The 13,119-nt window shown below is 33.8% G+C and overlaps 3 protein-coding genes across 3 annotated transcripts; all 3 read left to right on the forward strand.

Moving 5' to 3' along the window:
• Window positions 1–1,352: 1,352 nt before the first annotated feature.
• On the forward strand, window positions 1,353–6,349 carry LOC115962231 (TMV resistance protein N-like). The gene is made up of 3 exons (XM_031081131.1): window positions 1,353–1,859; window positions 6,001–6,216; window positions 6,332–6,349. Exons 1-2 carry the CDS (start codon window positions 1,357–1,359, stop codon window positions 6,023–6,025), a joined length of 528 nt encoding a protein of 175 aa, XP_030936991.1. The 5' UTR covers window positions 1,353–1,356; the 3' UTR covers window positions 6,026–6,216; window positions 6,332–6,349.
• Window positions 6,082–8,200, forward strand: LOC115959939 (disease resistance-like protein DSC1). Its single transcript, XM_031078616.1, has 2 exons — window positions 6,082–6,216; window positions 6,332–8,200. The coding sequence occupies exons 1-2, from the start codon at window positions 6,082–6,084 to the stop codon at window positions 8,198–8,200; spliced, it is 2,004 nt and encodes a 667-aa protein (XP_030934476.1).
• Window positions 8,201–9,396: 1,196 nt separating this feature from the next.
• LOC115959020 (inactive disease resistance protein RPS4-like) lies at window positions 9,397–12,706 on the forward strand. The gene is made up of 2 exons (XM_031077313.1): window positions 9,397–10,184; window positions 11,704–12,706. The coding sequence occupies exon 1, from the start codon at window positions 9,483–9,485 to the stop codon at window positions 10,167–10,169; it is 687 nt and encodes a 228-aa protein (XP_030933173.1). The 5' UTR covers window positions 9,397–9,482; the 3' UTR covers window positions 10,170–10,184; window positions 11,704–12,706.
• The last annotated feature ends 413 nt before the right edge of the window (window positions 12,707–13,119 follow it).

Raw genomic sequence — 13,119 nt, forward strand, 5'->3', positions numbered from 1 at the left:
TTTTTTTTTTTTTAAGTGAATAGAACTTATTGTCCTGTCTCAAAAAAAAAAAAAAAAAATCTTTATTGCTGATCAAAAATCAATATAAATACTATAAATACGACTTTATAGCTGGCCATCAGGAAATTCCTTGTCATCAAATTTGCACTAAAGCACTCAAAAATAAAAAAATAAAAAGTTTTCACTAAAGCAAGTAAAAAAGCTAGAGATAGAAAGTAATATAAAGTATAAACAAAACTTTAGTTAAAATTTAAAAAGACCCAATGAGATTTGGTTCAATTGCAAACAAATTCCCTGCAATTTTTAATTTTGTGTTGTTCATTTTGGTAATGACAAAATTCTTATTTCAAGTGATCATGGATTTATGGGTCATTGTTGAAAGCCTCGGCGTGTATAATACAAAATTAAAAGCACAGAGGGTGTGTTTTGAAATTGACCCAAACCTCAGGGGTCTTTATGCAATTTGAATAATAATAACAATATGTTGAAAAACTAGTTGTGCTTAGTTAGGTAAAAAGAAGAGTATTGGATCGGTGGAGACTTTTTAGAAAAGTGGGAGCTAAATCAGATAATAAGAAGCTCTTCTATAATTAGAATTGTATTGAAGAAGCGTTGTTTCAAAAGATTTTAGATGCTTTACAAAGAATTGCAGCAATTCTCCAAATCTGTAAAATTCTCACTTCTCTTGCACACATCCATGTCTTATATTTCTCTCCTTTCACTCCCTCCTTGATTTGAAAAGTCTACAACAACTTTTTCTTTTTCTTTTTCTCTCTTTGCCAATGGACAAAATGGGCTTTTGCCCTTTTTGGGCAAATTAATTAGCCTTTTGCCCTTCTTTCCAAACTAAATAGGGAAATGCCCCTCTTTTGAAAATCGAGTTTCTCAAAATCGAGTTAAAAAAAAAAAAAAAAATTCCAGAACCCTATAGTGACGTTTTTAAGGACCTATAGTGACATTTTAAAAACCTATAGTGACGTTTTATAACTTAATATCTATAAAATCGAGTTATAGGCAATTTTATTGCCTATAACTCGATTTCATGATTGCCTATAACTCGATTTCATGGATATCAAGTTACAAAACGCCACTATAAATCCTTATAAACATCACTATAGGTCCTTGAAAACGTCACTGTAGGGCTTAAATCGATTTTGAAAAATTCGATTTTCAAAAGAGGGGTATTTCCCTATTTAGTTTAGGAAGAAGGGCAAAAGGCTAATTAATTTGCCCAAAAAGGGCAGAAGCCCATTTTGTCCCTTTGCCAATATATTTTCGTTTTAATTTGTTTCTTCAATTTTAATTGAATGTACTTTTTATCTAATTTTTGGTTCAACATTTTCTAGGATAATTTCAATGGCTTCCATGAGCACTGAAAGAGCCTTGTGGCCATCATCATCTTCTTCTTTTACACCTCAATGGAAATACGATGTGTTCCTAAGTTTTAGAGGCAAGGATACCCGAAATAATTTTACAGACCATTTATATTTTGCTTTGGAACAAAAGGGCATTTTAACTTTTAGAGATGATGAAAAACTAAAGAGAGGAAAATCAATTTCACCAGAGCTCTCAAAAGCAATAGAAGAATCAAGGTTGGCTATTGTCATACTCTCAAGTAACTATGCATTTTCAACGTGGTGCCTAGATGAGCTTACAAAGGTCATTGGATGCATAAAAGAGACGGGAATAATAGTTCTACCTATATTTTATAATGTTGATCCGTCGGATGTACGAAAGCAAACAGGAACTTTTGCACAAGCTTTTGCTGAACATGAAGAACGTTTTAAGGAGAAGGTGCAAAAATGGAGAGATGCTTTGAGAGAAGTGGCCAATCTCTCTGGGTGGCATTCACAAGATAGGTAATTTAATTTGACTTATATCTTTCTTTCATATGTGTTAAACAACTCTTCCTATATGTAGCATAAATTTTATACTGTCAAAAAAAAAAAAAAATACAATAGTAAATGCTACAATATTTAATGTGTGAACATTATATTCCTCATGTAAGTATAAAGAAAATAGGGTTTGATGGTGTGATGCCTTAGATTTATTGGATTTTAATTGGATGTGTTTTGAGTCTCACATTGGGCATATATAGGATTGATTTAGGATTTATAATTTAATCATATGGAGCCTCAATTGTAACTATACTAGTCCTTTTGGGCTATAGTACCAATCTGACTAACTTATTTCCTTGGTTAGAACATAATATTTTGAGCTTAAAATGTCAAAAATTAGGCAAAAATAAAATTTTATTGAAAAAAGAACTCCAACTTAACCTTTTGACTAACTTGTAAACCTCTAGATATTTACAAACTTACTTAAGAATAAACATAATTAAATACATATTAAACATTCATACCTAAGCTTAATACTGTTGATAATCGTTTTAGTATTTTTGTCAATTCTTGTATATACTTTGTAAGGATAACATTTGATAGCGTGTGCAAATTATTCATAATTAATTGTTTGATTTTAGTTTCTACTTTTAATAAAGGTATTTTGCTTATTTATTAATTTTCACTTTTTAACATCATTTTTTTTAATATAATGAATATACTTAATGTTTAAATTTTCTTTATGAAAATTGAGTTATAATGAAAATTGAATTTTATACCTGAATTAAAAACAAGTTTTAACACCCAAAAATTTGGATTCAAAAAGTCTATATTTAACCTGCTATAGAAAATCTCTAAAAGAAATAAATTCAATCTCAAAATCAAAGCACATAGTAATTCATCTTATCTCCAAAATAACCAAATGAATTTAAAGTATACAACATTTAAACATTAAAAAATTTTAAAAAGTACTGATAACTCTTCAAAAAAAAAAGCAAAACATTTAAACATTAAAAAATTTTAAAAAGTACTGATAACTCTTCAAAAAAAAGCAATCTTTTTAAATTAAAACTTTTTTTTTTTTTTGAAAACTTTTTAAATTAAAACTTAAAATCGTAATATCTAAGAAAAATTTTCATAAACAAGTGCTCAAAATCTTTCCAGTAGTCTATCTGCAATAAAGTGATCATGTCCTAGCAACCTCTTTTCACTATAAAAGTAAGTAGCTAATCTGAAAAAAATACAGTAATAATGAGTTTTAAGCTAAAAGCCCGATAATTCACACACTACCGTCGGAACAGTAACAAGTGGTACTGTAATTAATATACATATCAATAAGAACGACGGTAACGAAAGGTACCACTGGCTTCGTATGAAACAATAAGCAATATAAATATCAATGACTCGTAATAAGTTTATAAATTCAACAAATATTATCATAAAAATTAGCTATGTATATAGAAACAATTCTCATATTATATGTGTAAGGACACGATTCGTGACGAACCTAACAGTGTTGGATTCGCACGTGAAAAGGCCCAAACAATGTCATTTGTAGAGCGTGGGTTTGAAAGGCTAGGCCTTGGTCACCAAGTGGTGGGTTTTTCATGGTGCTCGTGCGTGGTTAGGTTTTCTTCACCCCTGGAATCTTTCTCCTGGAGGTGGGCTGGGAGGCTCTGGTTTTTGGCCATTTTTCCCAGCCCCCTTCCTAGGTCACTTATTTTCCCTTTTATACTGGCCTATATTCGCTGTCCTTCGTCCACGTGTAGGGTCAAACTTTCCAAGACTGATACTTGTCCCATCAGCCCATACTCAAAGTCGTTGGGGGTGGTTGTAAAAGCCAGAGAATGCGGCTCTGTCAGGTGCAGAGCATTGAGTGGTAGTATGGGCAGCTTTCCCCGGATATTTTAGATTTTCTTTCAAACTTAGTCCTATACCGTTTTTGCCCCTCTCTTTGGTGGGACTTTTGGGCTTGCCGAGGACTGAGCTGTCCTCGGCGGTATCTTAAGACTAACCTATGCTTTACATTATTGGGCTTGGGCCACAGCCCTCTTCGGCTTGGACCTTCGGACTCCCTACGAGTAAACGGGCCTGGCCCATAAACTATTGGGCCCCACAATATGAATACTCAATATTACAAATAAGATTTTTTTTTTTTTTTTTTTTTGAGCTAAACGATGGACACAAATAAGATATGATTTGTGTAATTTACCCTAATCAAATGTTTGAGGATCATCATTTCGATAAATCTCAATGGAGATTAGTGTAATTTACCCTAATTTTGATTGTTATAGTATGAAATATGATATGACTTTGATATGAGCTTATATAATATCTAATTTTGTTGTGAATGTTTTGATAACGATAACTAAATGATTGATTATTATATAATTCTACAACTTATATTGTAGTAGAGCTCTTATAATTCATATGGAACGATTTTTTTTTTTTTTTTTTGGACAGGTTTGAGTCACAACTTATGTCAATTTTTGTTATTTTTTTTTATTAATAGTAACTCATGTCAACTTATGTCAAGATCTTGGGAAGTAGCTAGGGAAACGTTTCGTATGAAATTTCACATAATGAGAAAAACATATTAAAGTCCTTTTTTTTTTTTTTTTTTGAGAAACCAGATAAAAGATTGAAGATGTAAAATGTAGGAACCTTCAAACGCAATTTATCTATGGAAATTAAGAAAGGAATCATGGAACAGTCCATAATTGTATTTTCAAAATGAACTGTAGTAATTCCCAGTATTTACATGGTTAGATCTATGGATTTTGGCTTGAAGCATTCAGTTACATTTGATCGTCCCAATTTCAGTTTTTAACCAACTAAACTAAATGCCATATATCTACTAAATTTTTATATTGGATCTTGTCCTAGTAGATTTAGATTCATATTTTATTGTTTTCTCGTCTTTGCAGGCCTGAGACAAAATTTATCCAAGACATTGTGAAAGTGATATTAAATAATTTGAATTATCCATCCTCAATAGATACCAAGCGACTAGTAGCTATAAAATCCCGAGTTGAGAAATTGAAGTCACATTTAGCTATAGAGTCAAATGATGTTCGCTATATAGGAATTTGGGGAACAGGAGGAATGGGTAAGACAACTCTTGCTAGAGTTGTTTATGATATGGTTTACAATAAATTTGAAGCTTGCTGTTTTATCGCTGATGTTAGGGAAGAATCTGGAAAACGTGGTTTACGTAAGATACAACAAATACTTTTGAAGGAACTTTTAAATGATAGAGATTTGAAGGTACAAGATGTTGATAAAGGAGTTCTCATGATCAAAAATAGGTTACGTAACAAAAAGATTCTTCTTGTTCTTGATGATGTAAATGAATTAGAACAATTGAAGAAGTTAGCTGGGGAGCATTGCTGGTTTGGTTCAGGTAGTAGGGTTATTATAACAACAAGAGATAAGCATTTACTAGTGACACATGGAGTAAAAGAAATATATGAGGCTACATTATTGAATAATGATGAAGCTCTTCAACTTTTTGGTTTGAATGCTTTTAAAATGGACCATCCCGCTGAAGATTATGTAAAGCTATCCCAAGCTTTTGTACACTACTCTGAGGGTCTTCCTTTGGCTCTTGAAGTTTTGGGTTCTTTTTTGTTTAGTAAAAGCATTGCTGAATGGAAAAGTGAATTGGATAGGCTCAAAAAATTTCCTGAAAAAAAAATATTTGATGTGCTTCAAATAAGTTTCAATGGACTACAAGCTACAGAGAAGAATATTTTCTTAAATATTGCATGCTTTTTTAATCACAAGAAACGAGATGACGTCATAAAAATACTAGACTATCTTGAGCTTCATGCTATAATTGGATTGAGGGTTCTTATTGATAAGTCTCTCATTAAATTGCATGAAAATCAATTGTGGATGCATGATTTACTACAAGAAATGGGCCGAGATATAGTTTCTCAAGAGTGCTCTAAAGACCCGGGAAAACGTAGTAGATTGTGGTTGTTTAAAGATATTGATAATGTGTTGACAAAAAATACGGTAAGGGGTTATTAAAAGAAACTAAGAATATATCTTATTTTGTTATTCAACATAATTTCTTTTATAAAGAATGATGGAGTTTAAATTATATTAGTCTAGTAATAATACATTTTATACTAATCCCTCTTATTCTTACTAATAGGGAACAGAGGCAATTCAAGGCATAGTACTAGAGTTGTATGAACCAAAAAAGGTATATTGGAATCCTGAAGCCTTTTCAAAGATGCAAGATCTAAAATTGCTTAAAATTTGTGGTGTTCAACTTATGCATGATCTCAAACATCTTCCTAATAGCTTAAGAGTTCTTGATTGGAAAGGGTACCCATCAAAATCGTTGACATCAAGTTTCCAATCAAAGGTAATTTAGATACCCTTATACTACTTTTATTTTTTATTTTTTATAATAAGTTTGTTTGTAGAAGCTAATTGTTTTACTCTTTTTTTTTTTCTTTCTCTTTTTTGGCTTTTAACAGAGTTTTGAGAATTTGAAATTCATTAAGCTGAGTAAATCTCTAAAATTTATTGAAGCCCCAGACATCATTAAAGTCCCAAATCTTGAGAGTTTGGTTCTTGAAGATTGTATAAATTTACGTAAGATTCACCCATCAATTGGAATTCATAAAAAGCTTACTATTCTTAATTTAGATGGGTGCAAGAACCTCACAAGTCTTCCAAGCAAGTTTGAAATGGAGTGTCTCACGGAACTTAGTCTTTATGGTTGCTCAAAAATAACAAAAATTCCAGAATTTGGGAGAAACATGAAACGTGTACGTTGCCTTTACTTGAGTGGTACTGCAATTACAACACTACCCACGTCAATTGAGCATTTGACTGACCTTTATTTGTTAGAATTAAGTAATTGCAAAAATCTTGTGCATTTACCTGATATCATTTTTAATTTAAAGTTGGTTAGAGAAGTCTATCTTGAGGGATGCTCAAAACTGGAAAGACTGCCAGAGAACCTAGGGAATGCCGAAAGTCTACAGTATTTGGATTTGAGCGAAACTGCTATAAGAAAGGTCCCTTCTTCCATTGGTCTATTAAAACATCTTGGTTCACTAGATTTCAAAGGATGGAAGGGGTTATCATCTAATAAATCGTGGTATGAGGTCTTCCCGTTTTATTCAATGCCAACAATTCCTCATCCCATCGACTTGCTATTCTCTTCTCTATCTCTATCACCTGCGTCTTCTTTGTACTGGTTAGATTTAAGGGACTGCAATCTCAAGGCAATCCCTAATGATATTGGTTCCTTATTCTCTTTAACATGGTTGTATCTAAGTGGAAATGATTTTGTTTGCCTTCCGGAAAGCATCATTCGACTTTCAAATTTGAAATCGATGTACTTGAATAATTGCACAAGTCTTCAATCATTGCCAAAGCTTCCATTGAATATTGAACGCGTTGAGGCAGAAAGTTGTATCTCACTGGAAATGTTACTAGATCCATTAAAACCAAGCAATTCATTGGAACCATCTCTCGGTCTTCAAAATTGCTTTCAATTGGCTGACAATCAAAGCTGCATAGACTGGTTTATCTCAGGGATAAGAAAGTACCTCAAGCTCACTCCCTCTCTCCCTCTCTCAATCCTAAAAACCAATCCTTCTTATCCATATCATTCATATGCCATTGTTATTCCTGGAAGTGAAATTCCTAAGTGGTTTAGCCACCAAAGCATGGGGAATGAAGTGAAAATAAAACAACCTTCTCATTTGTGTAAGAAGGTGGGAATTGCTTTTTGCGTTGTGTTTTGTACGAATAATTTTTATTCATATCGCTATCTTAGCTATTCGTTGATAGCCAATGGAAAAAGAATTTATATTAGTTACTGTCCCTCAATTAATAAGGTTTCATCAGATCACGTTTCGCTAGTCTATGTGGTTCCTCAATTCTTGGATGAGGAATCAAATAAATTATTGTGTGAAGGTGACGTGAATGGTTTCAGTCAAATTAGAATTAAAATTGAAAGCAGCCAAGTCAAGGTAAAAAAATGGGGGATCCGTATGATATACAAGAAAGACATTGAAGATCTTGACAAAACAATGGTCCAGTATAGCAACAGCAGCATCACTCCTTATGATGGCATGGATGTTGTCCATCATAATTTCGACCATTCGCCAGTGGTAGTGGAATGTCACAAAGTCAAGCGCAGTCGTGATGATTACAATGGGGCTGGACCCAATGGAGAAGGAAGCTCTAACGACATACCGAACCCAAAATGGATTAAAAGGCACACAGAAGCCCATGGTAAATCTGATTGTGAGGAGTCAAGTGAGTACAAGGACTGTGATGAGGAGTTAAGCGATTGGGATGAATCTAATGACAGTAACCCCGATGCTTAATCAACTTTTCAGTAAGTCACTGTCTTTCCTCTGTTGGTTTCTGCATTTTCTTTTTCTTTTTTCTTTTAGTGTACATTTATTAATGGATTGCCCACCACATGTTTGACTAGAGTTGTGAATGAGACTGATAGCGATTTGACAACAAAGAATGGCAAGAAAATGCTTTTGTTGGTGTTTTAAAAGCGTGCTTTTAATGTGATTAAAAGTGAGTAAACATCAAAACTGGAAGTTTTTGCTGCCAAATCTCATCTTAAATAGACATATCTTTTTCCTTTGCATTTTCTTAGCTAGACTTATTTTTCCACTATTCTATAAATTTACTTGGCTTGCACCCGTCAATTGGACTTCATAAAAAGCTCACTCTTCTTAATCTAAAAGGTTGCAAAAACCTCAAAAGGCTTCCAAGTAAGTTTGAAATGGAGTCTCTTGAGATCCTTATTCTTTCGTATTGCTCAAAAGTAAAAAAAAAAATTCCAGAATTTAGGGAGAACATGGAACATGTATCAGAGCTGTACTTGGATGGCACTGCTATTACAAAATTACCAACATCAATTGGGAATTTGACTAGTCTCACCTCATTGGGTTTAAGAGATTGCAAAAATATCATGTCTCTACCTAGCACATTTTTTAATATGAAGACGCTTGAAAATGTCAATCTTTCCGGATGCTCAAAACTTTGCAAACTACTAGAGAACTTGGGGACGGTCGAAAGTGTAGAGAACGTTGATGTGAGTGGAACAGCTACAAGACTTTTGCCTTATTCTAATGCTCCTTTTCAAAATCTTAAAAAACTAGTTTTCAGTGGATTTAAGGCGGCGAGAAGTCCCGATCCCATGAGCTTGTTATCAACTTCTCTATCCGGTTTGTGTTCATTGACCAATTTGGATCTAAGTTATTGCAATCTCAAGACAATCCCCAGTGATGTCGGTTGCTTATTCTCTCTAGAAAAATTAAACTTAAGTGGAAATAATTTTAGTTGCCTTCCGGAAAGTATTGCTCAATTATCTTTTTTGATAGTTTTGTATGTGAAAAATTGCAAAATTCTTCCATTATGTCCAAAGCTTCCATTAAATATTTGCACCATTTGGGGATATGGTTGTACCTCTCTGGAAAGTATACGAGATATATTGAAACGAGATTCTTTATGTGAGCAATCACTCTATCTTTCAAATTGTAGTAAATTGGCTAACAAACAAGGATTCATCGACATGTTTTTTGCAATGATTAGAAAGCACCTTCAGGTCTCTCTCTCTCTCTCCTCTCTCTCTCAGTTCTAAACAACATGCATGGTATGTTACAGGGTCACTTTCTTCTTAAGAACAGATATAACATTGTTATTCCTGGAAGTGAAATTCCTGAGTGGTTTAGGCATCAAAGCATTGGGGATGAAGTTAGTATACAAGAACCTTATTCTCTTTTGTGTAATGAGTGGATGGGGATTGCTATTTGCGTTGTATTTTGTTCTCTTCCACGTCACCAAATCCACGAACATTGTTATCTCGCCTGTTACTTGATAGCCAACGGAAAAGAAATGTCTTTTGCACCGATCACTGGCGACATTTTTCCTTTATCAGATCATATTTGGCTAATTTATTTGCTTCCTCAATACTACAAGGAGAAAGGCATAAAATTAGTGTGGGAATGTGATGTAGATGGATTCAGTCAGATTGGGGTTAGAATTGAAAACTATAGTAGGGGCTTGGAGGTGAAGAAATGTGGGTTTCGATTGGTATACAAGAAAGACATCAAAGATCTTAATCGAACTATGACTCAAAGACATCATAATTTTGACAATTTGATGGCGGCAGCGGAAGGTTACAAAGCCAAGCAAACTCGAGATGATTATGATGAGGCTGGAAGCTCTAATGATGAACCTCACCCAAAAAGTATTGGTAACTCTAACTGTGAGGAGTCAAGTGAGTACAAAGACTGTCGTGAAAAGCTAAGTGAAAGTGACCTTGAAGGTTAATCAACTTTTTCCCCTGTAAGTCACTGTCTTTCTTCTTAATTCAGTTTCTGTTGGTTGCTACAATGCCTTTTTCTTATGTACATTTATTGATGGATTGCCCACCATGTGTTTGATTAGAGTTGTCAATGAGACTTCTAGCAATTTGATTAGGACAAACAAAGAATTGCAATAAAAAGCTTCTTGTTGTTGTTGTTTAAAAATCAGAAGAAATAATCTGCTTGAAAACAATTATACATCAAAACTGGAAAGTTTTTGCTGCCAAATGTACTGGTTTATTGTTCTATCTCATGTTGTTTCTTTCCATTTAAAGTTATACTTCACTCCTTCAAATTTTCATTAAGCATAGAAACTCTCCACAAGGTGAAGCACACACACACTGAATCGGAAGCAAAATGAGTGGAGAGGAGAGAGAATTAGAGAGAGGGAGAGATATTTGAGAGCAAGTCTTGCAGAGTTCCCTCTCCTTTGCTTGAAAAAATGCCCTCAGTAACACTGCCACATCCTCTCGTTTCTGCAGTGCTATCTCCATAAGTGTCCTATCAAGCGAGTAGGGGCATCTATGAACTCTTTGTCGCGATTCTTGACATTGCCCATACTTTGGGTGGCAGAATCAAAATCTTAGATTTGTGGATATAATGTCCAGAATTTGGACTTTTCGCTATGTCATTTCTAATCTCATATTCCTATGCACATTACAGATCTATTGCTTCATCAAATGTCTTCCCTTCTACATTGACACTTGGTCTACACCACCATTTCACATGTTTTGCAAAAGCTCGATCTAACCATTACTAAACCATTGGTGGGGCTGCCTTTATGTATCTTCTCTACAACGTTAGTGTCTCTGAGTTTGATAGGTAATATTTTTCTCAATCCTCCTGCTTCTAGGATTAGATCAGCAGAGTTTGCAAACTCTGAATCTCTCCCTACCCTCCTCATTGCCCTACCTGTCTTCATTTTAGAAATATACAAGCACAACCTCAATTTGTTTGCATGACAGGTTTTTCAATATGAATAAAGTAGAATTCCATGAATTTATGATTCTGATTAAAGAAAAAGTTCAAAAATGTAGTAATGTCACTTATGAAAATCTCTATCTCTCATCTAAAAAAAAAAAAAAAAACTAATGAAAACAAATACTATGAATAATAGATTGTATGGAACACAAAGTACAAAATGGCCTTAGCCATTTGCTTCCATTGTTTTGCAATGTTAGGAAAACATCTTACACCCCATCATCCCACGTGATGCTTGTGCAAAGGCATGGTTGGCACCTTAATAATATTTGAATTTCATTTAAATGTGACATATCTTTTTCCTATGCATTTTGTAAATTATATTTTCGTTTTTTCTTTATTTTGTTTTCCCCTGGATTTTATTTTCACACATTCAGGAGTTTAATACATGTAATGTCAATTTGAATGGAAAGTGTGGTATCAGCCTATCACTGGCATTGCATTGTTGATCTGTGTTATTAATTGTTTAAACTCATTTTATACATAACATTGCTCATTTTATACCTTACTTGATTCAGGCATGGATGAAGATCTGGATGAAGGGAGGGGGTTGTGCGGATCCTAAAGTACTTCTCATTGTCGTTTTTGTCCATTTTATTGTCTATTTGGACTTATAAGAACAAGACAACCTTGAAGAAAAATCATTTCTCTGCCACTAATGTGGTCTTGTATTGTAAAAATTTGATTTCTATGTGCAGGGTAACTAACAGTTCAAAAAACAAAGAAAGGCCATAAGCAAGTGTAAGACCTTTAGAGAGTGTGCCAATTGGCAACCAATCCTAGTGGAGATGAGCTGCAAGGGTAGGAGAAGGAAATGCAGGGGATCCAAGCTTCTTTTGAAAAAATAGAGAAGGTGCATGTCCATGGCTGGTTGTTTCAGTTGAGCTTTTTCTTCCTTTTTGATCTTTTTGTGGACATTCACAAAATAAACATGACCCTGCCACTAGTAGATATTGCCACAGATTTTCAAGAATAAATTCCATTAATTGTTTGTGCATGCATGCAAGCCAAACACATATTATACATGAACAGAAGCTCTATATAGATATTGCATTCTCCTTAGAATTAACAAACAGGCGGCAGAGTTAGCCAATAGAGAGGCTGTGGTGAAGGACATTCAACAGTTTACATATGTTTGGGTTTGACAGGTGGACAAATTTCCTGGCGGTGGCTTCATCCATAGCACTCCTTGCCCCTAAGTTCTTTATGAACACTTGCTTGGATAGCAGGCTGCAAACTCTGAATCTTGTACTGTTTCTTCTTGTGTTGTTTTGGTTTTAATGTAAGAAAAAAGAATGGCAAGGCAAAGCTTTTCTTCATGTGCTCGAAAGCAAGTAAACATCAACATTGGAAGCTCTCACTGCCAAATGTATATTGATTTATAGTTCTATCCCCCATATTTTTTTCTTCCATTCAAAATTAGGCTTCTGGGTTGTCCTTATTTAGAATTCCATAAGCATAAGCTCATTAGTAAAGGCATGACACATTGACAACAAGTAGTTCAAAATGAATGAAAACTAGAATTCTAATATATTTCCTTCTTTTCCTTTCCAAATATTATGGTTTGCTTTATGTTAAAGTATGCAAAGGGTTTTTTACTTGTTTGGAATTTTTAAAAGGCTTTTTCTTTTTTTGTTTGGTTTGGTCTGTCCCTTAGAAGTGGTTTCATTCAGCCTTACTCATTCCAGGCTTGGATTTAGAGCTGGCTGAAGGATATCAGGGACACTTTAAAGAACTTAAAGTACTTCTCGGACTCATTTGTCTTTTTTTTTTTTTTTTTTTTTTTTTTTTTTTTTTTTTTTTTTTTTTTTTTTTTTTTTTTATTTTTATGGTCTATTTGGACTTATAGGAACAAAGCAAGGGAAATCCTTTCCCTGCCACTAATGTGGTCATGCATAGTAAAAGTTTGATTTCTACGTGTAAGGTAGCTAACA

This window comes from Quercus lobata, chromosome 9 (assembly GCF_001633185.2).
Source record: "Quercus lobata isolate SW786 chromosome 9, ValleyOak3.0 Primary Assembly, whole genome shotgun sequence".
Lineage (NCBI taxonomy): Eukaryota > Viridiplantae > Streptophyta > Magnoliopsida > Fagales > Fagaceae > Quercus > Quercus lobata.